The 25,423-nt window shown below is 42.0% G+C and overlaps 1 protein-coding gene across 2 annotated transcripts in view; it reads right to left on the bottom strand.

Annotated features, from left to right (window-relative positions):
- CACNA2D3 (calcium voltage-gated channel auxiliary subunit alpha2delta 3) overlaps positions 1 to 25,423 on the bottom strand; it is an 857,887-nt gene that overhangs the window by 237,332 nt on the left and 595,132 nt on the right. Inside the window, exon 14 of one of the 2 annotated variants that reach the window (XM_032868337.1) lies at positions 10,691 to 10,708. The exons of the other annotated variant lie outside the window; for it this stretch is intronic. Within the exon in view, the coding sequence (XP_032724228.1) occupies positions 10,691 to 10,708 (18 nt within the window). The remainder of the gene's footprint in view (positions 1 to 10,690; positions 10,709 to 25,423) is intronic. 2 annotated transcript variants of the gene reach the window in all.

Below are 25,423 nucleotides of genomic sequence, written 5' to 3'. Positions count from 1 at the left end.
TATTTACTCTACAACCTAAGATACCATCTAGGACCAAATTTGTGCAAACTGTTAATACAGCAGTCACTGAACACCATAGCTGGAAGAAAAACTGAAAATTCTGGAGGGCTTGTAAACTATAAGGGCAAAAGCGGGGAATGATACTTCTTTTTATCCACAGCATTTAGCATAGATCTGGTACCTAGGAAGCCCTCAGCGAATGATCCTGGAAAGAACGGATTCCAATCCTGCCCTTTTATTTATTTTATAATTGAGGCCCAAGGAGGAAAAGGAGTCACAGCGATTTGGTACCAGGATTTGGGCAAGCCTGTCCTTTTCTATCCTGGGGCCTCTGCTCACTCCTCCCTCCTTCACTCAGTGTCTGAGTGTGTTGGGCCTGCCCCAGCATGGTGAGACTGAAGGAGGCTCTGAGCAGCTGGTGCTTACATGCCGCTGCCGCTGGTAGGGACAGAGGCTCATGTAACAGCTTAGTTGAACACTACGACTTCTCTGGAAAGCAGCACAGGGAGGAGAATCAGCTATAGAAGCATCTGGAATTAAATCCCAGTGCAGGTTACCCAAACTTATTGAGTCATTTTTATTTATGCATCCTTCTCTCCATCCATCCTTCTGTCTGTCCATCCATCCATCCATCCATCCATCCATCCGTATCTATTCCCAAGCACAACCTGCTAGGACTAAACACTGCTTTAAATGTTTTTATATTTTTGTAGTCTCAGATTTAACCCTGACACAGAACTTGCAAAGTGTCCATGAGCATCTGGTGGGTGAAGAAATAAAGGCACAAAGGATCTGGCACCCGTTCAGAGAGCAGCAGGGTGGGGATTTAGGCCTTGGACCATCTGATGCTAGAGGCCCTGTCCCAATCACTGGGGCCTCAACCTCCTTTCTGTGAAGGACAAAGATGAGCATTTTATCCATAGCATTTAGCATAGATCTGGTACCTAGGAAGCCCTCAGTGAATGATCCTGGAAAGAATGGATTCTGGTTCTGCCCTTTCATTTATTTTATAATTTTCCAAGGAGGAAAAGGAGTCACAGCGATTTGGTACCAGGATTTGGGCAAGCCTGTCCTTTTCTATCCTGGGGCCTCTTTTTTGCCTTAAGGAGCCTGGAGTGCAGTGAACCACGCTAATCATCGCTAAAGTAGGACTATCGTCCACAGTTCCTGGGAAGATTAAGTAGAATTATAGATATAAAGCCTCCACTACAGTTCCTGGCACATCCCACAAGGACATAGGCTCTCATCAGGACCATTCTAGGGGAGGGGAGAGGAGTCAATTAGCTCCTTGGGAACTCACCCCCTGCTCTACCAAATTAGAACACTCCATCCATCTCTCCATTTGAACTGCATAAACAAAATAGAAAAATATGATTCCTTTATCCCATGATAGAACATCATGGCTTTGATAGGCAAACAAAAGGCCTTAGGAAGCAGCTGGGGTGGGGCGGGGGCTGGTTATCATAACTGTGAATATGGAAGGAGGTTAGGAAGGAAGCAGACTGGGAAGGGAATTGCCAGGAGGACGGGGCTGGGAAAGAAGGGACAGAGGCTGCAGAAGCACCCAGCCTGCAGAGGAGTTACTGCCTCCCAGGACTGGGCCAACATGGATGGGGCCAATCCAAGCACACAAGGGCTCCTGACTCAGCAAGTGGTTCAGTCCTGTGACTCATTTCTGGAAAAAGAAAGTCCGTACCATGGCATTCATCCTTCGCCTGACATTTTTCTACCTCATGAAACTAGGTTGGGTTTTCCAAAATCCTTCCAGTTAATTTGAAGGGATAAACATCTAGCTTTCCATTTTTGAACTTGCTCATCGTGTTGCTGTGCAGGATTGCACAACTGCTCCGGCTTAACCCCAGAGGGTCATTTCAGTCGAACCCTCCGGCGTGAGTTGTCTGGAAGCTCACACAGATCCATCCCTGCAGTTCTCTGGGAACCTGGCTACATTAGGATTTGTAATGACTATAGAGCCATTAATTGGGGGTCTGACCAGCGAATAACATGACTGGGAAAAGGATCGGGCAGCTGAACTATGACCAGCCCAACAAATATAGGACTCCGTTCAGAAAGAAAAAAAAAAAAAAACTGTAAAGGCAGTTGCTTCATTAACATTAAAATCTCATTGCAATGGGCAGAAATGATAAGGTAGATAAATTCTGCCAGCGAAAACTAGAATACTGCATATGAAAACATTATGCTAAAAAAAAAAAACTTGAGAAAGGCAAGGTTCTGCCTATGAGTATATGGTGCATGTGTGTGTGTGTCTGTGTGTGTGTCTGTGTGTGTGTCTGTGTGTGTGTATGTTCTCTTGAGTAATTCATGGCATTTTCGTACCACACCTGCCACACAGGAAATCTCTACCAACGAGGACACATAAAGTCAGGTTAATATCATTGACGGTGATTTGGCATTGATTTCATATAGATTTGGCTTAGATTTACATTTTGACGTAGATTTGGTTTCCGGATAAGTCAATGAATGCATTGAGTTTCATTAGCCCTGTGTCAAAATGAATGGTGTTCTTTATGGTGCATACCTTCTCACTTCTCTCTTACAGAACTCACAGAAACACAGTAATGCAATAACAAAATAAATGCTTTCCTCACGGAACCCCACACTTTCTAGGTTCTCTGATTCTTTTCTTCATGAATAGATTCCATGCAGGTATCCCTTAAATGATACTCTCTCTTCCAGGGTCTTGACCAATAAGGGGTAGATTCATAGGCTGCTTTGAGGAAACACATCTTAGTGTGTCACATGATAGATACAGTTGTTCTAAATCTATCCATAAATACAGAGGAACCCTCAAAATGGCAATTCTTTGAGCTCATGATCGCCCTTGGGTCAATAAGCAAGCCTTGGAGAATGGCATCTAGAGTCAAGGAAATCAGAACATCAGGTGTCCTCTGATGTCCTCTTCAAGACAGTCTCTAGGCTTGACATAAATCATGCTGACATTAATGCCACCACAGACAAATTCATTGGCTTTGTGAAACAGCTCTCCTCAATTCTCTGCCTTCCTTTCTGTGTAGAAGAAAAAAGGGTGTATATATTTATTTGGGGGAGCTAAGAAAATGGCAATGAAAAACAATTTCTTCAAATTTCATTGTTTTTACTCAGATGTTTCTTTGACTTTCAAAAGAAAAGGCAGTTTCATTTTAGTAATGTTATGAGAAGGGTTTGAATTGTTTTAACACCTCAAGACAGTCATATTTTATAGTTATGCTTGATTTAAAGAAATAGTAGAAAACATTCACATATCTTAAATCCATGAGAATTTTTTAAAGAAGACTTTGAATTCCTAAGACATTAAACATTAAGTCTGGGACAAGAAAGCATTGAGATACAAGGGATCTTTAAATCAATTCTTGGTTTTTGGCTTTAACAAAAATACCTACTTTTTTTTGAGAACATCAGATTACCTCAGTGTTTCAAAACCATTTCTAATCTATTTATGTCAAATTTGCCTCTATTAAACAAAATATACTACTAGTATGATGGGTAGCATTGCTCCTTCCATGACCGGCTTCCCCTCCAGTTGGCCACTCAGTGTGGATGGTCCTGGCAAGCACTGTTCATGGGCTTCTCAGGAGAGTTGTGTAAAGGGGATGTTACAACAAGGAGAAAACCAAGGCTCAGGGGGTTGGCGTCCTGTGCCCAAGTCTGCCAGGCAGGGCTGGCAGGGCGGGGCCTCCACTCCACCTCCCGCCAACCTTATAGTTGGTCCTTAGACAACTGGGCTCTCTTCCTTCTGCCCTAAGAGTGGGACAGCCCCATTCTGTCACTCATGCACACCACAAAGGGCTGGACTGTGTGGGAACAGTACTTTCCAAATTGCAGCCAGGCAAAGGTCACTCTTCTGCTCCCTTCTTCCCATTTGAAAGCCACAGTAGCCTTTCCTTCTGACCAGCCCTGCACTGACCCATGAATAGGACAGGTAACACCTCCAAATGAGGTGTGTGTAGTAGGGTAGGTAGCCCCTGGGTTCAATTGTGCCCCTGCACTTCCGTGGACCACCCATGTTAGGTCCATGTTGCTCTAAGGATCTCATGTGGACTGGGACTTTGACTAAAGATCACAAATGATTTCTCTGTTAGAAAATGAAGAGTTTTGATAAACAAAGGTGCTTTTAGATTTGTCACATGTAAGACAGCATATCTTCTGTTCAGAGCTATCTGTACCAAGAATCTATGTAATTGTATGTGTTTTTAAAACGGAGTTTGGATTTTTCCAGTTTTTCATTTGTTTTTGGAGTGAGTTAGGCTCAGCAAACAATTATTAGGCTAAGCCTTATTTGTCTATTTATGAGTAATACATTTAGTTCACTATGAGAAATAGGCTTAGTTCACTCTTACTGTAAATATAACTAGTTAACTTATAAAAATACATGTTCACCACACAGGGTATGAAAAGTACAGAACTCTACTAAGAATAAAGTAAAATAGGGACGCCTGGGTGGCTCAGTTGGTTAAGCAACTGCCTTTGGCTCAGATCATGATCCTGGAGCCCTGGGATCAAGTTCCGCATCAGGCTCCCTGTTCAGCAGGGAGTCTGCTTCTCCATCTGACCCTTCTACTTCTCAGGCTCTGTCTCTCTCTCATTCTCTCTCTCTCAAATAAATAAATAAAATCTTTAAAAAATATTTAAAAAAAGAATAAAGCAAAATACTTGTTCTCCTCTCAGAAGGGAATAGCTACTATGAGGCACGCCTATGTATTTCTTTCCAGTATTGTTTTATCCAACTATATGTATACACACACACACACTCACACACACAAACACACGCACACATGCACGCACACATGCACACACAAAGAACATAATGCTCATAAAATATTATATTCTGATTTTAAAACTATGTTCTTATATTATTCAATTTCATTTTGACCACAATTTTATAATAGCTTCCCATCCTTTGGAACTTGGGTGACTTTTGCCACCACTTTATTATCGCTGGATATGTTGGTTCTTCTTTTCCTCATTATAGGTAAAATTGCAAGTCACTGACCTGTTTAGGTTATATTCTTTCTATGAAGGAAGATTACTGGGTTAAAACATGCAAGTATGTAAGTTCTTCATATGTACTAGCCATGTATTCTTGGAAGCTTTTCATTTTGTTTGGTTTTGTTTTGTGCTTTTTTTAAACCAATTTTCATGTCTAACAGTGTAAAAGCTAAAAACTAAACTATATATATATATATATATATATGTTCATCTTTTCATAATTGGATTCTGGTTCTTACCTTGCTTTTATCCTTATTATAAAATACTATGAAAGTTCCAATTTATATGAAAATGGGATGAAACGTGAACATTTTTTCCAGATATACAAGTAAACACACATTATGAGTTTGTTTAAAATTAACCAATTAACTTTTTCAAACAAGAAAGGTGAATAGCATCCTGCTTCTGCACGGACCTCCATGATCCCCCACCAATCCATACGGGTTTGCAGTCCTTCTGTGCTGTTCTGCCAGCCCTTCTGCCATTGGGGAGCCATGCCCTTTGAATCTGGGGGTCTTGCATGCCTATACTAATGGTCTCAAACACAGTGTTGGAGAGGGCCATGGATGAGGGTTTGGCCAAGACTCACACGGATATGAAACAGGCAAACTACACCTTCTTCGTCAGCTGATCTGGACTGCCACCAATCTACCCACACAGAACTACAGTGGGGAAAAAAGTATGGGGCTCTGTGACCATCATTCTGTTTCGGCAACATGCTGTGACTCTGATCTCCAGAGTTCTAGTGCACGGGTCATGGGAGAGCTGTAGTAGCTAGACTCATTCTGGTTTCTTCCTCCCTGGATTTATTCACAGAGTGGATCTGCTAATTCAAGTGGCAGCTACCATCTCACAGACTTGGTGTAGGCAATCAAAACAGCCCCAGCTCGGGGACGCTTATAAAAGATGCCTGTACATGTTCCTATAAAACAGTAAATGATAAGGGAGGGAAATGGGTTTATCAAAACAAGATACAATAATTCACACACAGAGCAAGTAAAGGTAAAAGCAAATGAGTCATAAACCAGAACCAAATGTAAATAGTTACCACCTCTCAGTTTCACACTTGATTTGCACGGATTTTGCTGGTTATATAACTGTAATGGAACAGGAAAATCACTAGACCTAGAGTCCTATGAAAACAGCAGCTTTGCAAACTTTCAATTTTCTATTTTCAATGACAGTTAATTCAACATTTCAAAGTACAGAAGTTAAATGAGGCGAAGAATGATAAATGATGTCCCACGATTGCTGAAATCTGATTACCCAGAGATAAGAACGGGCCAGATTCTACTTGCACAAGTTTGGACCTAAAGCATGAGACCAATGAAAGAAAGAAGGGGAGGGGGGAAAAAAAAAAAAAGCAAAAAGGGAAGAAAAACTTTAGGGAAATGAATGCTTCCATTTATTCCTCCTAAATATAATATAAACAAGGACACAAAGAATATGCAAATGGATTCCGGATCCCATGGACACTCAGGGGGGATATTAATAAGCCAGTTCCATCCTGAAAGAAAACCCCCAAATCGACCTCCATTTAAGAAGCTAATTTATGCACTCCTGAGTCCTCATACAAGTTAAGCAGCCCAGAGTATCACAGCAGGCATAGAACAACAGACCTGAGCCCTGCTGTGTTTGTTCAAGGAGGCAAGTTAGCTATTCCTAACAGGAAACAAAACATGTCGTCGGGCTATTAAACAGGGGTCGTTTTGCCATACTGTGCAGCCCTGAATGCATCAATTGCTGTCCCAAACAGGATTAGAGATGTGGTTTTCTTTAACTATGGTTTTGAGAAAAATGCTTAATGCTGCTCAAAATTCTCAGACTGATATTAACTAATCTAGTGCCGGGCCAGAGAGAGCACTTTCGAAACCTCCACAGAACGGTCTCGGACATACTCCAAAGTTGTGGGAAGGCAGCACAAGAGAAAGGAGAGGGGGTCCCGATGGGGGTGGGAGGGGAAGTTAACGCCGGTACACAGTGAAATTTGGAATTCCCCGAAGAGTATTTTTGCCTTTAAGTATTCAAGGTCCCACTCCACAGTGATTAACTATATGGTGAACAACCCAGGTTTCGCTCCCATAGACAAAACCCATCTGAATGGATATGCAGTTTGAAAAAATGGATTATTTGTGCCAAGAATGGCAACTGAATGTAGGCTTGTAAATGGCTTTGGGTAATTTTGCTGTGTCATTATCATAAAATGGGATCTCCCAGATATTTCTGTAGAAGCCAAGAAGTTCCATGTGAGAAAAAAAAAAAAAGGCAAATCTATCTTACATATGGACCTTTCTTCATGGTTCAGTGTAGGACAATCAACCCCCCTAGAGAAAGTGGGGCAATTTCCACTATAAAGAACAGACTTGTGATGGCTTGAGGGCATCAGGTCTGTATTGCTCTGTGGTTTTTAACCAAAACTTCAGGACACTTCACTGCATTTGGTGAAAATATTTAATACCGATTAGGCATATCACCAGTTAGTGTTATCCCAATGTGATAGCAAGGGTTGAAATTTATAGACTCTAGAAAGGAATCACAGTAAAAACAAAATGAAATTCTTTTTGCAAACCATTGTTCTAGAAAGTAGTCATAAGTTAGAAGATAAGTTTTGAAAGACCCTCAAAATATCAGAATTATGGGAGCGCCTGGGTGGCTCAGTGGGTTAAGCCTCTGCCTTCAGCTCAGGTCATGATCTCAGGGTCCTGGGATCGAGCCCTGCATCAGGCTCTCTGCTCAGTGGGGAGCCTGCTTCCCCCTCTCTCTCTGCCTGCTTCTCTATCTACCCGATATCTCTCTCTATATATCAAATAAATAAAATCTTTAAAAAATATATCAGAATTATGAAAACCATAACTTCTGGCCAACCACCATTAATGACTACCATACATATGAGGGATACCCAAATGGGACATTTTTAGTGATAGATCAGCTAAGAGATTAAAATAAGCATGTTTACAGAGACATAACTATTTAAAATATTTATGGAGAAAACAGTTGCAGATGATACCAAGAGAGATTCCAACAAAAACACAGCACAAATGCAGACACCATATGGTCCAATGTATGCACCCATGACCTCATGTGAAAAGCAGGCCAAAGACATAACAGCTGGCGATGCCTCCCTTTTACCCACGGAACAACAACTCTTGGGTTTGGAAGGGGCTCATCATAATCATGTCCATGGCTGGGTGAAATCTATGGGTAACGTCAAAGGCTTTGGGAAGAAAGTTCTCAAAACAGTTGTCCCTGGAAGCCTTTGCTTTGTTGGGGTTTCAAGCATTTCCCTCTGACTCCACGTAAAAGGTGAAGTCAGGTAACACAGAGTTTTTCATGAACCAGAGAAGCATCACGTATCTTCCCAGCACTTTTGCTGTCTCCTGATTATTCATTAGGCCTGAGTCAGAACCACAAATCACTGCAGACCCCCCAGACTACCACATCCCATGGGATCTGCTCATATGTTCTCTTGATTGCTGCTCGAAAGCATCAGAAGCCAAGACACGAAAATAGCTGTGGAAACTCTTAAGTTTTATGAGTGTTTAGCATATGGCAGGTTCTATTCTCATAACACAACTGGAAAACTAATCTATTGTTCCTGTTAAATAAAGAGAATCCTAAAGATTCAAGAAGTCAATTAACTTGCCCATGGTCACAAATGGATGGAGCTGGGATGCCACCCGCCATGTTCCTTGCTGGTCAACCAGCAGGATAATGAGTTTGAGGCGGCGGTGGGGGCTGGTGGTGCTGATGCTCGTAGGAACCTATCTTTCCAGAAGAGTGTTCTGCAAATGTCACTGAAGTAACACTGGGGATGGAGAAGGGAAGGGTGTGAGAGGCACAAACACTCATCCACCAGCCACTGAGACTAGCTGTCCTGAGGTGAGGTGCCTTCCACTGCACTGAGACCCACCTTAGCTGCCCTCCACCTTCCATCCCAGATCCCCAAGGTTTATTATATTTAAACTCCTTCTCCAAAGAGCAGAATTGCCCAGAAATGACTCCAAGGAGTTCTGAGACCATTTCATGCAGGGCTCTTAATAATTTTTAAGGTAAGTACCTTCCTCTGTTTTCAAATAAAAAGACAGTTTGTATCCCTGGTGAGGAATTGCGGGGTTGGAGAGCAGAGCTATTCCTTGTGACAGAGGGCTGTGCAGCAAGTCCTTGAACAGCCCAACGTCTTTTGCAAAGGCACTGGGGCATCCTCCTCAATTCCAAACTTTCTACATGTATGGCATGTGATGTGAGTGACAGGAGGGAAGAGAGCAGGGAGCCAAGTGCTACTGAAGAACCGTATGTCCCAGCAACCTTTGTTCTTACCATATTCTGTGTTGGTTTGTTTTGAACCTTGTTTTAAAAATCCCATGGCTGATGGCACCTCAAATTCATGAGGAATCTTCTACGACAGAGTGCTTCTGTATATGGATCAGTGGAAACTTGATGAATAAATGCCAGTACGTTGAGGCTGGTCCAGTTTTAGGCACTGAATTCGTTAAGTCTCTTTACAAAGAAATTTCAAATGTGGGCAATTAAGAAAGCATGACCTATTAAAGATGCCGATCCTTCCAGATAATGCGGAATTCTGACCATATATTTACTCTGGAAGCTGTTGTTCTCCTCAAATCCTTTAACTTTTAATGAAGTGTTCAGTCTTTTTGTGATGCCACTGAAGTGTAATCAAACATTACCACAAGCCAAGTCACACACTAGTATGTCTCGCCTTGTTTAAATATCTCAAATATATTTGAGTAATTGTGTAATGATTTCTAGGCCTCTGGTTGTCCATATGGTCTGAACAGACTGTCTTTTGTAGAGCAGTTGTGCTATCTCTCTCAACGGGAAGGAATCAAATCATCTTTGCTCCAAACTGGAAAGCTTGGGAGGTACTGCTTACATTTCCGGGAGGTGCCTTACCTCAACTCTTGAAACCAAACCAACCCACATCTGGCCCCCAGAAATCACTGTATCTTCTGGAAATCTTGCTTGTGTTTGTGAAATATCCCAGAACAAGTCAGCAGGCATCATGTGTCATGTTTTCTTCTGTAACTGTCCTTAGGATACAATGACATGCCATGGGGACGACACAGCAAAGCCAGCAGGGCAATCACATGGACTCTTACTAGACAGAGAACATTCTACATGGTGAAACCAGATCATCTCAGACAGACAATGAGGACCAGTGAAAGGGTCTGGCTTTGGCAAGAACTTTGCTCTAATGCTCTCCAGGTGGTACAGCAATGAGACAAGCAAAGGAGCTCTTGATTTTGCAATTAATGAAGCCCACACGAGTCTTCAAAGATTTGACTCAATAGCCCAGCATCTAAACTTAGTCACCGGGTCTCACAAATTATTCACATTAGCTGTATCCCTAGGAAAGAACCTCAGGGAAGACCTGCTGAACCTACTCTTGACCTATTATTTGAGAATTCTCAGCAAAATGTTTGGGTGCAGAGTTTTCCCCAAACTACTGGCCACAAGAGGGTTCTTTGATGGGACAAACTTGGCAGGGAGACAGTGGACAGATGAGTCTGGTGGCCTTTCTGCTCCTGCCCAACCTCAGGTTTTTGAAATCTTAAGAGGAAAACCATTTCACTGGTCATGAACAGCACTGAACGCACAAAATCATGGAGACATGCACAGTTCGCGAGTTCTGGGGGTGACCGCAATGTGACGGAAAACAGTTTACCTTTTGTGCCTGAGGGAGCTGAAAAACAACAGGAAAACAAGACAAAAAGAAAAGAAAAAGGCAATCATTACATTAAAAAGTCAAGATTAACTGTAAAACTTCATTTGATCACCATTGGCAAATGGAAAAACCAAAACTGGGAGAAAAATGAGGGAAATAAAACTAAAGCCGGGTCATTTCCCCCAAATTATGCTATGGTGCTGATTACTCAACCTGCTGTCTGTATCTGTAGTCTCAACACACAATCCGTGAGCACATGTTTTGGGAATCACCACGCCCATGCTGGCAGTTTGGCAACTTCCGGCAATACTCGACCTGAAGCTCTTCTGTTCAGGGGCCCCAAACACTCATTTCCAAGACCCAGTTCCTCCTTCTTGCACACCAGTGGTTTCCTAGTAGAGGAGGATGGCCTGGAGACACCTGCAGTTGTCACAACTGGTGAGGGGAGGGAGCGAGAGCTATTGGCTTCTAGTGGGTAAAGACCAGGGTTGCTTCTACACCTTACAATGCAGGGGACAGTCCCCGCAGGAAAGAATTACCCGGCCCACATGCCGATTGTGCCAAAGTTGAGAAACCCTTCTGTACATAAAGGTAAGACCATTCGAAGAATGTTCTGTTTTTAAAGTCATTTTTTCTTGCTTTGTAGCACATTAACTGTTCTTTTTATCAGTGCTTAAGAAAGCATGCACAAGGGTTTGTGCATTTGAAATAAAGCCGATATTTGAAGAACAACGAAAAGGCAGTCAGTTAATCCATAAAATAAGACATAATAGCTTTCCCAATGGTACAGGCAAGAAACTGAAATTATAGGTATGTGGGAAAAGATGAACATTTATGAGATATACTTGTCTATTTTTCAACCTTGAGACTATTAGGCTGTGGTTTAATGCCACTGTATTTGTGCCTGCCATGAGAGCATGCAGTGTTTTGAAAAGCATTTTTCTAATCTGAAATGGAAATTCCATTATCCATGTATTAAGTACCAAATCTAGGAGTTACATCATTTTCAAGACTGACTTCTCATCGTAGAGACTAACATTTATCGTGTGTGAACTCATCACCAGGCACCGTTTAAAGCCTTTTGTTTGCATTACCCCAGCAAATCCAAGCAACTCGATAGAGGTGCCCTCATTATCGTCATTTTATAGATGAAAAATAAAATGGAACTTAGAGGGTTAAGTAATTATATAATGTTCCATAGATAATAAGTTGTAGAGCTGGGATGCCTTAGAAGGTGCAAATTCAACCAAACTCACACAGTAAAGGCCACGAGCACTAGGAAATTAGCAGACTTTTCTGTCTCTCTGGAGTTTATAATATTGGAAGTGCTGGAAGATGCAAGATAACTAAACCAGATACTTTGGGGGCCCGTTTGAACCTTTTGCCTTTCCCATTCATTTAGCCCCAGGAAGAATGTTCTCTCTTCATATGCACTAAGTAAGCCCAGGGCTTCCTAAGGCCCTGAACCTGTGGACAGAGTCCAGCAAAGGGCAGAAGGGATAGACCCAAGCCAACAAAATGCCTTGATTCTCAGAGACAACTCCAGAATAATTTGGAGAATGTCCATGAAGGGCAGACCCAACCTCTCCAACACTCGTTTTTCAAGCAATTTTATCCCAAAAGGTCTCCCAATTTAAGGAAACAGGAATAGTACAAGCATGCTTTTCTGATTCTGTCATTCTAGTCAAGGTTATGGTGACCACTACTCAAAAAGGAAGCCTATGAGTTCCTCCAGTGCTTCTTTTTTAAAAAGATTTTATTTATTTATTTGACAGACAGAGATCACAAGTAGGCAGAGAGGCAGGCAGAGAGAGGGGAGGAAGCAGGCTCCCTGCTGAGCAGAGAGCCCCATGCGGGGCTTGATCCCAGGACCCTGAGATCATGACCTGAGCCGAAGGCAGAGGCTTTAACCCACTGAGCCACCCAGGCGCCTCTCCTCTAGTGCTTCTTAAGAGTTCAGAAGATATGTATCAAGAGGTGAGAAATCCAGCCTAAAATGAGGGATCACTTCAAGATCTATTAAATAGTAAACATTTTTTTTCATACGACAGAAAAGAAATGTTAGAGACACAAACATTAAGGGAATGATAAATGCACGTTTCCTTAGGAAAGCATTTGTGTTGAATCACAGCTTGTCATCTGAAATGCAGGGGGGGGGGGCGGGGGGCACTGAGAATTACAAATGTTTGATGAACTGTAAAATAAATACCAAGGTTCAGTCCTGCACAAACTGCCGGACTTGACAGGCTCCTGAAAGAAGAGCTACCCTTTCTCTCTCTTTCTGGAAGCTTCATCTCAGTCAAAAGGAAACATCTCTTTTTGACTCACCCATTTAAGCACATGAGAAGGAAAATGAGAGACTAGGCCTTTGTGGTGATGTCCTTGTCCTCAAACTCTCCACAAAACATATATTTTCCTCAAGAAATAACTCATGAGAACAAAGAATCACTTTCCTATCGGAGCTCTGAAGGAACAGAAATTACAGCTTGCAGTGCCCTCAACAGGTTGGACCTCTGAGAAGGAGCTTCAGAATAGAACACAGCAAATTTAGATCAGATCGCTAGCAGCCACAGACACTACTGCTTGGGGGCCGGCTCTCCTGATGACACACCATCCACCCAATGGCCACCAACGGTGTCCACGAGCCTGAGCTGGGAACCTGACCGGCTGGACACTTGAGGGCCTTTGGCTGGGGTCTTGAGCCATGTGCCTTCCAGCCTTCGGCCAGATGCTTGTCTGTAAAAAGGGATGGTGGAGGGAGAGCTGGGAAATGGGCCAAATCTTGAATGGCCAATGGATTTTGTCTTGAGAGCCAAGTCTGACTGATTAGTTATGGCTGTCTGGAGGGCTGTGTTGAGAAGGATTCTGAAGTTATGTCTGAGTTTTGTTGGAAAGAATGTAAGAGCCACATAGCAATGTCCTTTGTGGGCTAAAAACCAAGGAATTGCAGACCCTATCGCTGGACATGATGATCTCTCAAGGTCTTCCTGTACTTTTTCTTGGTAGTTCTGAGCACATCTATGATTTCTATGTCATTTATTTGTTTCATGTCTCTCCCCTGCTGGGTCACAAGCTCCACGAGGGCAGGAGGGTATTTCCGTTGTGTGTAAGTCTACGAAGTTCTCTAAGCTGTGCCTGTAACTGGTGTCTGCCTCGCTGAAGAAGGTACCTTGTTACTAGGGAGTGCCCATGCTAGGGAAAGAGAACTGGGCGAAACACCTTGAATCCACACACCTCCACAAACACACCATGTTGAGAACCCAAGCTGACAGCTGTCAAGAGAAAAAGAAATGTCTCTGACCGAAGGATGGACATGAACTCTCAGATTCCCACGTCTGACATGGATGTCTATATATGGGCAGACCGTCTCACGGACCGAGGGATGCACATAAAACCAGCCTGGGAACTTCCCTAAGCTGAGGCAACGTCTCTTTCACAAAAGCCACCTTGGCATGGTTAGCCAGGTTCCCTATCTCTGGACCTGTTTCTTCACACTATAGAAGGGTCTGCGTGGGCAGCTTCAGGTTCCTTCCAGGCTCCACAGCCCCAAGTTGCACTATTCTCTATCCACGTGCACACCCTCCAGTAACTTTTTAAAAGGAAGGGTAAAGGAAGAAATAAGTAGTGGTAGGCTCTGGACTCCCACATTCCCGAAGAAAAGCTGGGCGCTGGACGCCTCCATGAGATACCTGACACTTGAAGTGGAAAAACTGAGAAAGCGTCAATCGGAAGAGAATGGAGAGGGGAGGTGATGAAGATGAAGACGACAGTAAAAACAGCACAAGCCACTCTTGAGCGGACACTCTCAATGGACCAGGGACTTGGCTGAGCGCTTTTCATCTTGAGGGATGTTGGTTCTCACAGCAGACCTCCAGGTTAGACAATAGTATAATCCCATTTATGGATGAGGAAACAGATAATAGAATAGCTAAGTACCTTGCCAAGGTCACTGAGGCAGGAAATGCTTGAGCTGAGGGTCAAAGTCAAGCCTCTCGGCAGCCCCACCTCTCCTCTAACCATCGGGCTCAAGATGCCACTCCTCCTGCAGATTAAGGGCACTAGCACCAACCCACGCTCCTGAAGGACTTGGGGACTTCTCAGGCCATTCCATCTGGGCATCTCCCATACTGGAAAGAAGAATGAGAAATCCCAGCACCACCCTTCGTGGGAGAGTCTGGATGGAGACAGAGAATCCAGCTTACCACAGTTCTCGGCATGTGGTGCACGATGTAACCATGTAGCATAAATATCTACCATGCCCTCTCCTGTCGCGGACATTTGAGCTTACTCTTTCCTCATTCTGGGACTCTCCCGCATTCCCCTCCCTGCTTGCCTAGCAAATGCCTGCTTCTCTGGTCAGTTATCATTGCCTCAGAAAAGCCTTGTCTGACCTCTTGTATCATACGCCCTCATCACATGCCCTCATAAAACCACATGCCTCCCATTCATTGCATAGTGACTCCTCCTTGTGGTAGCTGCCATTCTGCCCTTCTTCTTTTGGTAACAGGAACCAAACTTTTAGCCAGGATAGCTAAACGACCCTGTTAGAGTTTGGTGTGGCTAAGTGGTTCAGCTGTGCTCAGTGAGATATTCATGGATGTGGCTTTTCCAGATAGTGTCTTTAAAAGGATTCCCTCCATTCTGCTGCCAGTAAGGTACCTGTGATGGCTGGTGATCCAGCAGTCATTCTGGGCTATGAGGTTATCTTGAGGATGAAAACCACACACTAGGATAGTGAGGACAGCAGTAATGCCAGGTAATTATAACAGCTACGGCCAGCTATCCACCATTCTAACTGCTTCACCTATGTTACTTTATTGAAAACTCACAGGAACCTTATTAGGTAAGTTCTATTATTACCTCAGTTTTATAGATGATGGAACTACAACATCACATGGCCAGAAAACAGTAAAGATAGGATTTAAGAAGGGAGACCAGTAGGAAGGGCAGTGAATAATCCAGATGAGAAATAATGGAGAACCAAATCGGGGTGCTGGTGGTGGAGGTGATGGGCAGTGGTCTGACCTTAGATCTACTTCAGAGTAGACCCGATAGAGAGTGATATGGTAATATGAAAGGAGAGACATCAAGAGTGCATCCATGGGTTTCTGTCCATGCGAATGCAAAAATGGAACAGCCATTTACTGAAAAGAGAAAGACAAAAGGGGGAGAATATTTGAGGGAAGTTCTCCAGAGTTGGGTTTTGTCTACAACTGACAATTTTGGGATGTCTCTTAGCCTTGCAGGCAGAAGCGCAGGGTGGGGAGCATGGTCACTGTCAGTATTCTGACGAGGTCACTCAGGGAGTGCAAACAGATAGAGGAGAGCTTGTGTCAGGGACAGAACAGGAACATCCCACCAGGTAGAGGTCTGGAAGCTGAAGGGAGCCAGTGAGAAGAGCTGTGAGGAGCCAGGGGGGAAGTGGGAGATCGGAGAGCCCTGAGTCCCTGACGCTCAATAAAAGTGCTTCTAAGCGAGACAGTGCCTCCACCAAGGGAAGGGCGTGCTTTTGTTTTAACTATCCTTGTTCATTTCATTTCTATCTCAGAGTTCTGCTCAGAGTCATGGGGGCAACGGAGGGGACATCCAGCCATCACTCTCGCTCAATGAAGTTCCAGAGTTGAATGGACTCCTTTTCAAAAATAAAACTCCAATTAAAGAACTATTGATCAAAACAACACATTCCACTGTGAAATATGTAAAGACCAAATGGGAAACAAAGTATTTTCCTGCCAACTGTGTAAAAAAAAAAAAAAGAAAAGAAAGAAAAAAGAAAAAAAGAAAAAGGCAAAAAACCCCAAAAGCCTGGTCTACATATGTTTATTCCATTTGTAAAACTGGCCCTTTGCCTCAGGCCTTATGAATGAGCGATAAATCCCTTCTTGCTGCAAAGTTTCCTTGTGTTCATTTATTTTTCTTATGCGTGTTTGCATTTACAATCTTCCATTCTTCTTCATTAAGCAATGTGGATAAAGATCCTTATTCCTCGTATGTATCAGAGGAAGTTCTGCTAATTGGCTCAAACTCAAAAACCTGCACACCAAGGATGGAAGGGCTCTGATAAGCTGAGGTTTGGCTGGGTAGTTTCTGTCCCACATCCAGCCGCTTCTGCCACCCATGCCAAGCCACCGCCATGGCTCTCCCGTCCCCTCACTCCAACTCCTCCCCCCAGCCCCATCTCTATACTATATCCAGAATAATTTAAACGTATAAACCTGGTACTCTGTCAGCCCTCGCTTGCCTCAGAGGCTGTGTGTGGCTATTTTCTCTGGTGGCCTAATGCTCTGTCCCTTGGCCATGCCAATTCCCTGACACCCCCAACAAGCCTGGCCTCACCAATTCTTACCCATCTGTCCGAGGGCAGCTCTGGTGGCCGCTCCCCTGACTGAAGGCCCTGTCTCAACCAAGCATCTTTCTATGACTTCATCTTGTTGATTCCTGCCTTAGCATGTATCACCTTCTGGAACCTTCCTGTTGACATTTTAATTACCTCTCCACATAAGAATTTAAGATTCATCCAGGACCTATATCTACTGTATTCATGGTTTGATCACCACAGACTACACCTGTATGGTAACTGGCCCTTGTTAATCATTTAGTACCTATTTGTTGGAGGGATAGAGGAAGGAAAGAAGGAACGAAAGAAAGAAGGAAGGAAGGGAGGCCGGAAGGGGGAGAGGAAAAAGGAGAGAAGGAAAGGGAGCGGGAAGGAAGGGGTGAAGCGGGGAGAGCCTTAGAGTCTGGTAGGCCAGGTTTCAAATCCTCCCTCTACCAGTTCCTAGCTGTGAGGACTTGGGCAATAATACATTATCTTAGGGCTCTGGATTTCTCATCTGTGAGACTGTAATGGTAACATTACTACAAGGAATTCATGGGAGGATTACATGAGATAAATACCTGTTGAGAACCTACAACAGCCACTGCCCCATAATGTTACTCTTTTTACCCCTTGACCTTGACCTTGTAACCTCTGCGGTTTTCAGAGTGGGCCCCAATCTTAGAGTATATGAGAGATTACACTAATAACCAAGTACCTCATGGTCCACGAACGAGCCCACGGACCTGGAGTCACAGTCTTCCCCCAGTGGGCCGTCGCTTCTTCACAGTGGTTATGTGGAGGAGTGACAAAGCCTGGAGGAGGTGTCTTATGCAGTATGTAACTCTTACAATGGATTGCGTCTCTTTGCTCTCAACATAAGCCCCTTCTTTTTGTAATAGTTCCCACGTTTTGGGTAAGGCTCTGTTCCAAGCTCCTTGATGTGGACAGTGCCAAGACCTAAGCCAACCAACTCATTGTTCTCCCCGGCTACAGCAAATGGCTAAGAATGGACATGTGACATAAACTGATCTAGTGAGGACTTTTATAGGAGTAATCAATAATTACATCCCTCTTCCCATGTCTCTCCTTTTCCCTCTCCTCTCTCAACTAGAGTCTGAGGGGGATACACCTCTGGGAACAGTGCACCCAATGGGACCGGAGAGTAAGGCCAACAGTATGAAAGGTGGGAGTTATAGGGGCAGAACTCAGGGCCCATGGCATCATTTAAGCCCCATGTCCATCCAGGGCACTTAGCTTCTAGTGGCTTCCAGCTTAGTAGAAGCCATAGGGACAACCTAAGAGACTGAGGTTCTCATTATTCCCATAGATACATGTAGCTGGTCATCTCTAGGATACACCACGGCTGCTCATGACTAGATTTTACTTGCACAAATCAAGGGATTCCTCAGAAAGTTCTGTATTTTTGCTCAGCTTCAAAAATTCTCGGAAGTAACTGCCTCAAAAGATTTCCGATGGCATACGTGAAAGTTCCTCACAAAAACACGGCATCATGTTTTGATCTTTATGACAATGTTAGATGAGTCAAGGAACAAAATGGTGTCTCTTTGTGTCATTGTCCTGCTCCTCAGAATCTCCTCCTCCCCTGGCTTTCAGTTAGTCTACTTCCTCTACTTCTTACATTTTTTAATAGTCTTACTTCCTCTACTTCTCTTCCTCCTGAAATGTGGGCACCCTTCTGCTCATTCTACAATCCCCTCAGTGAGGCCACCCCTCCGGGCTCATGGCTTCAACTCATGGTGGTGCTCCCCTGCTCATGGTGGTGATGAGAGGGGAGAGGGTGGGAAGGAGGACAGTGGTAGATGTAGACAACCCTGCAGACTGAAGACAGGAATAAAAAGAGGGTCAATAAGAAAAATAAACAAAACCGATTTTCCTATTCAAGTTCCCATTGGAATTTTTGCTTCACATCCTGGAAGTCCTTCAAGCCCTGTTAGAAGGACTCACAGGGAGAATGATTATCTCCATAATCCAAATTACGTTGCTTTTGTCAGTTTGAGTGTTCTTTGATCTGACCACATGCAATTTATTAATGATTTCTCAATATCTAGTTTGGCATACAAATAGAATTTTAACTTATTTTTCCAGTAGTGCGTTTAAAAGCAAAAAAAAAAAAAAAAGTATGGATAAAAAGACCTTTCTTTGCAACACACTTGCTTTTCAAAATGTTTCTTTAAAACAAAAATCATATCAGTAATGCATGTTCCCTGGAGAAAATCAGATGTAGAAGGGAGGCAAAGGAGAATTTAAGGCCACCTCTGATACTAGCATCCATTCATCCCCCTGACATCCACTGTTGTCCTCAGTTAATATTATGTTAAATGACTACACAGTATTCCAGTATTAGAATATACGATAAATGACTTATGAGCGATGTATGCTGTATTCTCCTTGTCACTAAAGTAAATGATTGCAATAAACATCCTTGTAGTGGACACATGTTTGTAATAAACATCTTTGTAGTAAAACTGTTACACACACTCTCAACTTTCCAAAAAGCTGAATTATTAGTTAAAGGGCATTGCATATTTCAGTCCATGTGCTTTCTAGAATGCTGTCCTAATTTACACTCTGAGCAGGATCCTCTTTTTCCAATGTTCACTTCACCACCCCTGAGCCAAAGCTATGAATTATCATCTTAAAAAATCGTCCGGTAATTTTTAAAGGTTAGATTATATGGATGAACTTTTTCCATAATTCAAATGAGTTAGAGAGAGAGAGGATAATCAACTTTAAAATCCCCAAATGGCCAAAGGGTTCACTCTGTTGTGGGTCTCCAGATAGCAGTGCGTTGCTTACTATAGACTCGCACCTCCAGGTTATTTAGTGGAAAAGAAGTGGATTGATAACTAAAGGTCATATTTTTTAAACTTAATTTTGGATCAAAAAAAAAAAAACCCACTGTGTTTTTGTTCCAGCAGTAGAGCCCTGCCTAGATGAAAAGCAATCCTGCATAAATTATTCACTTGATGGCAGACATTTTTGGGGACGCTGGAAAACGTGGATTATTAATGGGCAGACTAGAACAATTCTCACATTACATATAGCTAAGGACTATCAGCTGGGGGAAAGCCCCAGACATTTTGCTTGTTATAATGTTCTAAAAATTCTCACAATAAGAAGTCATTTCTCATCAGGCTCGAACTCTGCATTGTATCGGAAAAATAAGTTTCCAATTAAAATTGTCATTCTTCAGCTTTATTTTGTGTGGTCATCTTGCTGAAAAATTATCTGGAGTTCTGGCATTGTGGGGGAGTCCCAGGTCCTGCCAGTTTCCTGTGAGAACATGCACTGGTAGAATCTAAAGGGGATTTGGCGAAGTCCAGATAAAACCACCACCATGATGCATTTGTCTTTGCTGTTTGAAAACCACGTTGGTCCACATGGCAGTCCAGGGACCAGTGCAGATTTAGGAGGATCTGATAGGGAAGGAAGCTCTTTTCTGCAGGATTCATTTTGGAACTATCTGAACAGGAGGCAAACCCACTCAGACCTTCTCCTGAACTCCCACCCTACCAGTGTCACTTTTCAACATTGTGACTGCTTCCAGTTGGATGCTCTAAGCTGCTGGTTTTAATTAAAACTTAATTTGCAAAAATGTTTCATAATTTATGCATGTCATATAATTCCTCTGAGACTGTGAACTTGGAGCCAATTCAGGGCCTTATAAGGAGACACTGTACCGAGAAGGTTGGGGGAGAAAGGAATGTAGGAGAAGAAGTACCAACAGGGGTGCAACACAGGAAGGTAATGATGCTTTCTTTCAGCTTTCCATCACCTGGATCTGCAGCCACCTGGGAGAGATATGGGCCTTGATGTCTGGAAGCGGAGAGCCCATTTGGCAGGTCACAGACTCAGAAAATCAGAAGGGTCAGCAGTGGCCAGAATGGTCCTCCAAGGAAGGTCTTACCAGGGGAGATGATGAGCCAGAGAACTTGAAACCCTCCAAAAGAGATGAATGGGTTCCCACTCTCCCCACAAAAGGAGACACTAAAAACCCACAGAGGAAAATCAATGAAAACTCAAGAGTTTGCAATGAAACCATTACTTCACTCAACAGATGTCTTCCAAGAGAGAGTTTGCAGAGATTTCCCAAACTGTTGAACCACAAAGAAGTCTGTGTAGCAACTTAACTAGAAATACTAGGCCTCTAAGAAAGATGACCAGTAGAACCCTCCCCTTAATACACATCCTTTGTTAATTATAGAGTGAAGGAACCTCTAGTCACCCTCCATGTCTCCAGTGGGAAAAAAAATCTATATAGACAGAATTGGACACAGAGAAAAATCAAAGGGGCCAGGAGAGAAAGTGCACACATATTCTGCATACTCACAAAGGATGGGCCACCGGGTCAATGCCATAGTCTTTAGTGGCCAACCTGGTAAGTTATACATCTACTGACAGATGATCTCTATCTCGGTATCTATAGCTTAAAGGTCCTTCCCTTTCCTGCTGCCTATGAAAACCATTATAACCTATTAAGTAAAAGCAAGAGACTATGCAGTTTATCTATCAAGCTTGTACCTCACAGAAGTGAACACGTTAAATAAACATTTGCAGGGAAAGGTATGAGCTGTGGGTGACAGATAATCAATCCTCTGTTGATGTTCTCAATTAGGAAATCCTTCGGGAGACTTCCCACCCTGTGATTCTTGTCTGTAATTCCAGTTCATGAGTTCTTTTCTAGGAAAAAGCTATGAGTATTTCCTTCTGTTTGATGTTGTTTTCATCTTGGTCCATCAATGAATATATTTTATGTTCCCCTGGAAAGAGGAAGAACTGGCAAAGCCATGAGTTGAACGATACTGGTTCTCTTTGTGCATCTGAGCACTTTGCAAGTCAAGAGTGGTTGCTGTTTACTAACAATGAGAACTTGCACATGCTGAGGCCTTACTCTAAGCCAGGCCAGGAGTTAAGGCCTCTGAACACATCCTCCCTCATGAGAAATTCTCACATAACTCCAGGGACCAGATACAGTCACTTACATCCCAAATACGGGGAATGTAAGACTAACTCCAGACTGTGTTTTCTGACCCAAAGGGATAAACAAGTCATACAATCCAATTAGTCTTTTTTCTAAAAACAAAACAAAACAAAACAAAAAAACAACAACTTAGAATAACCTATGAATGGTTAATGAAGGGAATCCAATATAAAACTAAAATTTAAGTGGTTTACTTGGCAGTAGAATAGAAGGGAGCTCTGTCCTTCCCTCAAGCCCTCTGACACACTGACTACCACACTACTTCAGGCTTGTTTTGGTCATACCTAGAAAGGAGGAGACCTATTAATACACGAGAACTGCTGATCTCTCAAAATACATTTTGCTCTCCACCCCCCAAATCTGGTGGTTGGCAATCTTTAGGCACATTTTGCCAAAAACATGTTCCTATAATTTTGAAGTCCATGTGTATTTACAGTGGGATTTTTCTCATGGTCTTGATTAGTTTATAATTAAGTCATAAAACTAGAGTACCTCTTATCGAATATCTTTATTTCCTAGTTCTTTTTCTGTTATTACAGGATTTTCTTTCTCTTAGTTAAAAAAGTCAGATCTTACCAGTGACACTTGGGCCCAAATCTCAAAGAGGCTAATATGCTTCGGAAGTTCACTTTAAAACATATACTTCGATGGAATCCAAATGCCAAAACCTGAGCTACAAAATGCTGTCATTTATATTGATTAGCATTATTCTTTGGTACAGTAATCTAAACCCAATATGTTTGTTAATTTTGAATATGAATAAATAAGTGAAACAATGTAATTAAATAATCTTGAAGATAAAACAAACTAATCAACTAATCATCATCATCTTTTATTTCTAAATTTCCACTGTGGTCACAATAGAATAACTAGTATTGGATTAGCTCTCTTGACACAAACAAGGAAATAAGTGGACAGAACACACACCAAAAAGTCCTTTTATATTGGTCAACAATCAATACAGACTTCACTTCCTAGAAGGCACAAAAGTGAGGTGAGATTCATGATAGTCTGCCCGGAGGCAGTTACAACACCCTAGTGTAGGGAGGCTGAGCCCATGCAAAGCCCTAGTAGCTAGGCTGAATTGAGGAGGAATTGATCAGAGTTTATGGAGGCTGAGGTGACTGAAATTGTCCAAGGAGAGCACTGGAGAGAGAGAAAGCTCTACAGAGAAAGAGCTCCAGAAATTCAGAGGGAGGACTTCTTGAGTCTTTGATGTAATACTAAAATGATTATGCATAGGGTGAGAGTCCACAAGACTGGGAAAAGCACAATTATAGAGGCCAGGGAGGGTGGGGCAGAGAACTTCAATAAAGCTGTAAGCTAAAAAAAAAATCCACTGGGCTCCAACTATGGCTGGGAATTTACAAGTTCCAACCAGTCAGAATAGAGTTCTCTGTAAAACACCTGGAGCATTTGGTAGGAACCCCAGGAAGGTTGTTCCTAGGATTACAACTAAACTAGCCGTTAGACTGAAAGATAAGCCATACCTGCCTAACCAAAGCTTAAAACCAAACATTTAAAGGGCCAAGCTCATACATAGGTAAATTAACCGGCCACCAGAACAGAACTCAATACTCTTTAAAGGAAGACAACAAATTTAGACAACGTACCACAATGCCCATAATCATGAAATCATTATGGCCAACACTTAGTAGAAAAAAATTACTAGATGTAGAAACACAAAAATGTGACTCTTAAGAAGGGATAACAATCAATCAGTAGAAATATACCCAGAAATGATGCAACTGGAAACCATGACTTTAAATTACTTGGTTATTAAAGATATAGTCAAGAATTTAAAGGGAAACTTTAACATTATGAAGACAGGACTAACAACTAAAAACAAATGCCAAAACTGAGTAAAAAATCAAAACCAAATAAAACCCACAGGGTTGAAAATTATTACTTAAAAATTTAAAAAGGGGGGGCCACCGGATGGATGGGTTGGGCTTGGTTGCAATTTAGACATTTCAGAAGGAAAGATCAGTGAACCTAAAGATATAGTAATGGAAATCATTGAAATTGAAAGAGAGAAAAAAAGAGGGGAGAGGGAGAAAGGAGCTTTGAAAGAGAATTTTAGTAGCCAGTAGGAAAATATCGAGCAAACGAATATATGTGCAACTGAAATTCCAGAATCATGTGCAGTAGGGGAGAGACTGAAAAGAAATGAAAACATAGTGGCTACATATCTCAAATTTGATAAAAATTTATAAACATGCCAATCCAAGAAGCTTAATAAACCACAAGCAAGATAATCACACGCCAAAATCCAATGTCAAGGCACAGTACAATAAAATTGCTGAAAATCAATCAAAACAACAAAATCTTAAAAGCAAGCAATAAAAGTACATATATACAGTACAAAAGTAAGAATTATCAATGACTTCCCACCAGAAACAATGCAAGCCAGATGATAATAGAACTACTGGTTTAAAGTACTGTAATAAAAAAAAATGTACATTTAAAATTCTATATCCAGTGAAAATATCCTTCCAAAGAAGGGGAAATAAAACATTTCAGACACACACACACACACACACACACACACACACAAATCTGAGAGAATTCACTGTCAGCAGAGTTGCACTTTAGAAAAGATTTTTTAAAAAGTTCTTCAAGCTGAAGGAAAATGATTCCAGATGCAAGCTTGATTCTATACAAAAGAATAAATGGGACCAGAAATGGAAACTATGTGGGTAAACATGAGATTTTTTTCCTCACTGTTTAATTAACTATTTTAAGCTAAATAAAAAACAATGTATTGTGAGGGGTTTATAGTATACGTAGGAGTAAAGAACATGATAATAGTAGCACAGAGGACGGAAGGAGAGCATGGGAGTCTACTGTTGTAAATTGCTTCCCTTATGAGAGAGGGAGATGTGAAAAGTTGAAGATGCAAACTGTTACACTATAGCAACCACTGGAAGGAGCAACTAAGAGGTACAACTTTGCTACTTTTGACTACCCAGAAACCTAAATACCAATTGTCAACTGTTGATGGAAGCCTTATCAGTCACATAAACAGTTGATTAAGACATACTTTGTATGTTGTATGTATTATATTCTGGAGTCTTACAATAAGGCAAGCTAGAGAAAAGAAAATGTTATTAAGGAAATCATAAGGAAAGGAAAATACATTTATGGTACTGTAATGTATTTATTGGGAAAAAGTCTGCATAGAAGTGGACCTGTGCAGTTCAAATCCATGTTGTTCAAGGGCTAAATATGTACATATGTGTGTGTATATTTATGTGCACATATATATGTATATATATACACAAATACATATAATGCATAGCTTTTTAATGAAAATATGGTAGAATTAAATAAAAAGAAAAATAAGAGATTAGATAGCTATTTCTAATAATATGGTAGACTTAAACCCAAACAATAGATAATTACTTTTTTT

Source organism: Lontra canadensis, unplaced genomic scaffold (genome assembly GCF_010015895.1).
Source record: "Lontra canadensis isolate GAN:19392208 unplaced genomic scaffold, GSC_riverotter_1.0 scaffold35, whole genome shotgun sequence".
Classification (NCBI taxonomy): Eukaryota; Metazoa; Chordata; class Mammalia; order Carnivora; family Mustelidae; genus Lontra; species Lontra canadensis.
This window is presented reverse-complemented; position numbering and strand designations above follow the sequence as displayed.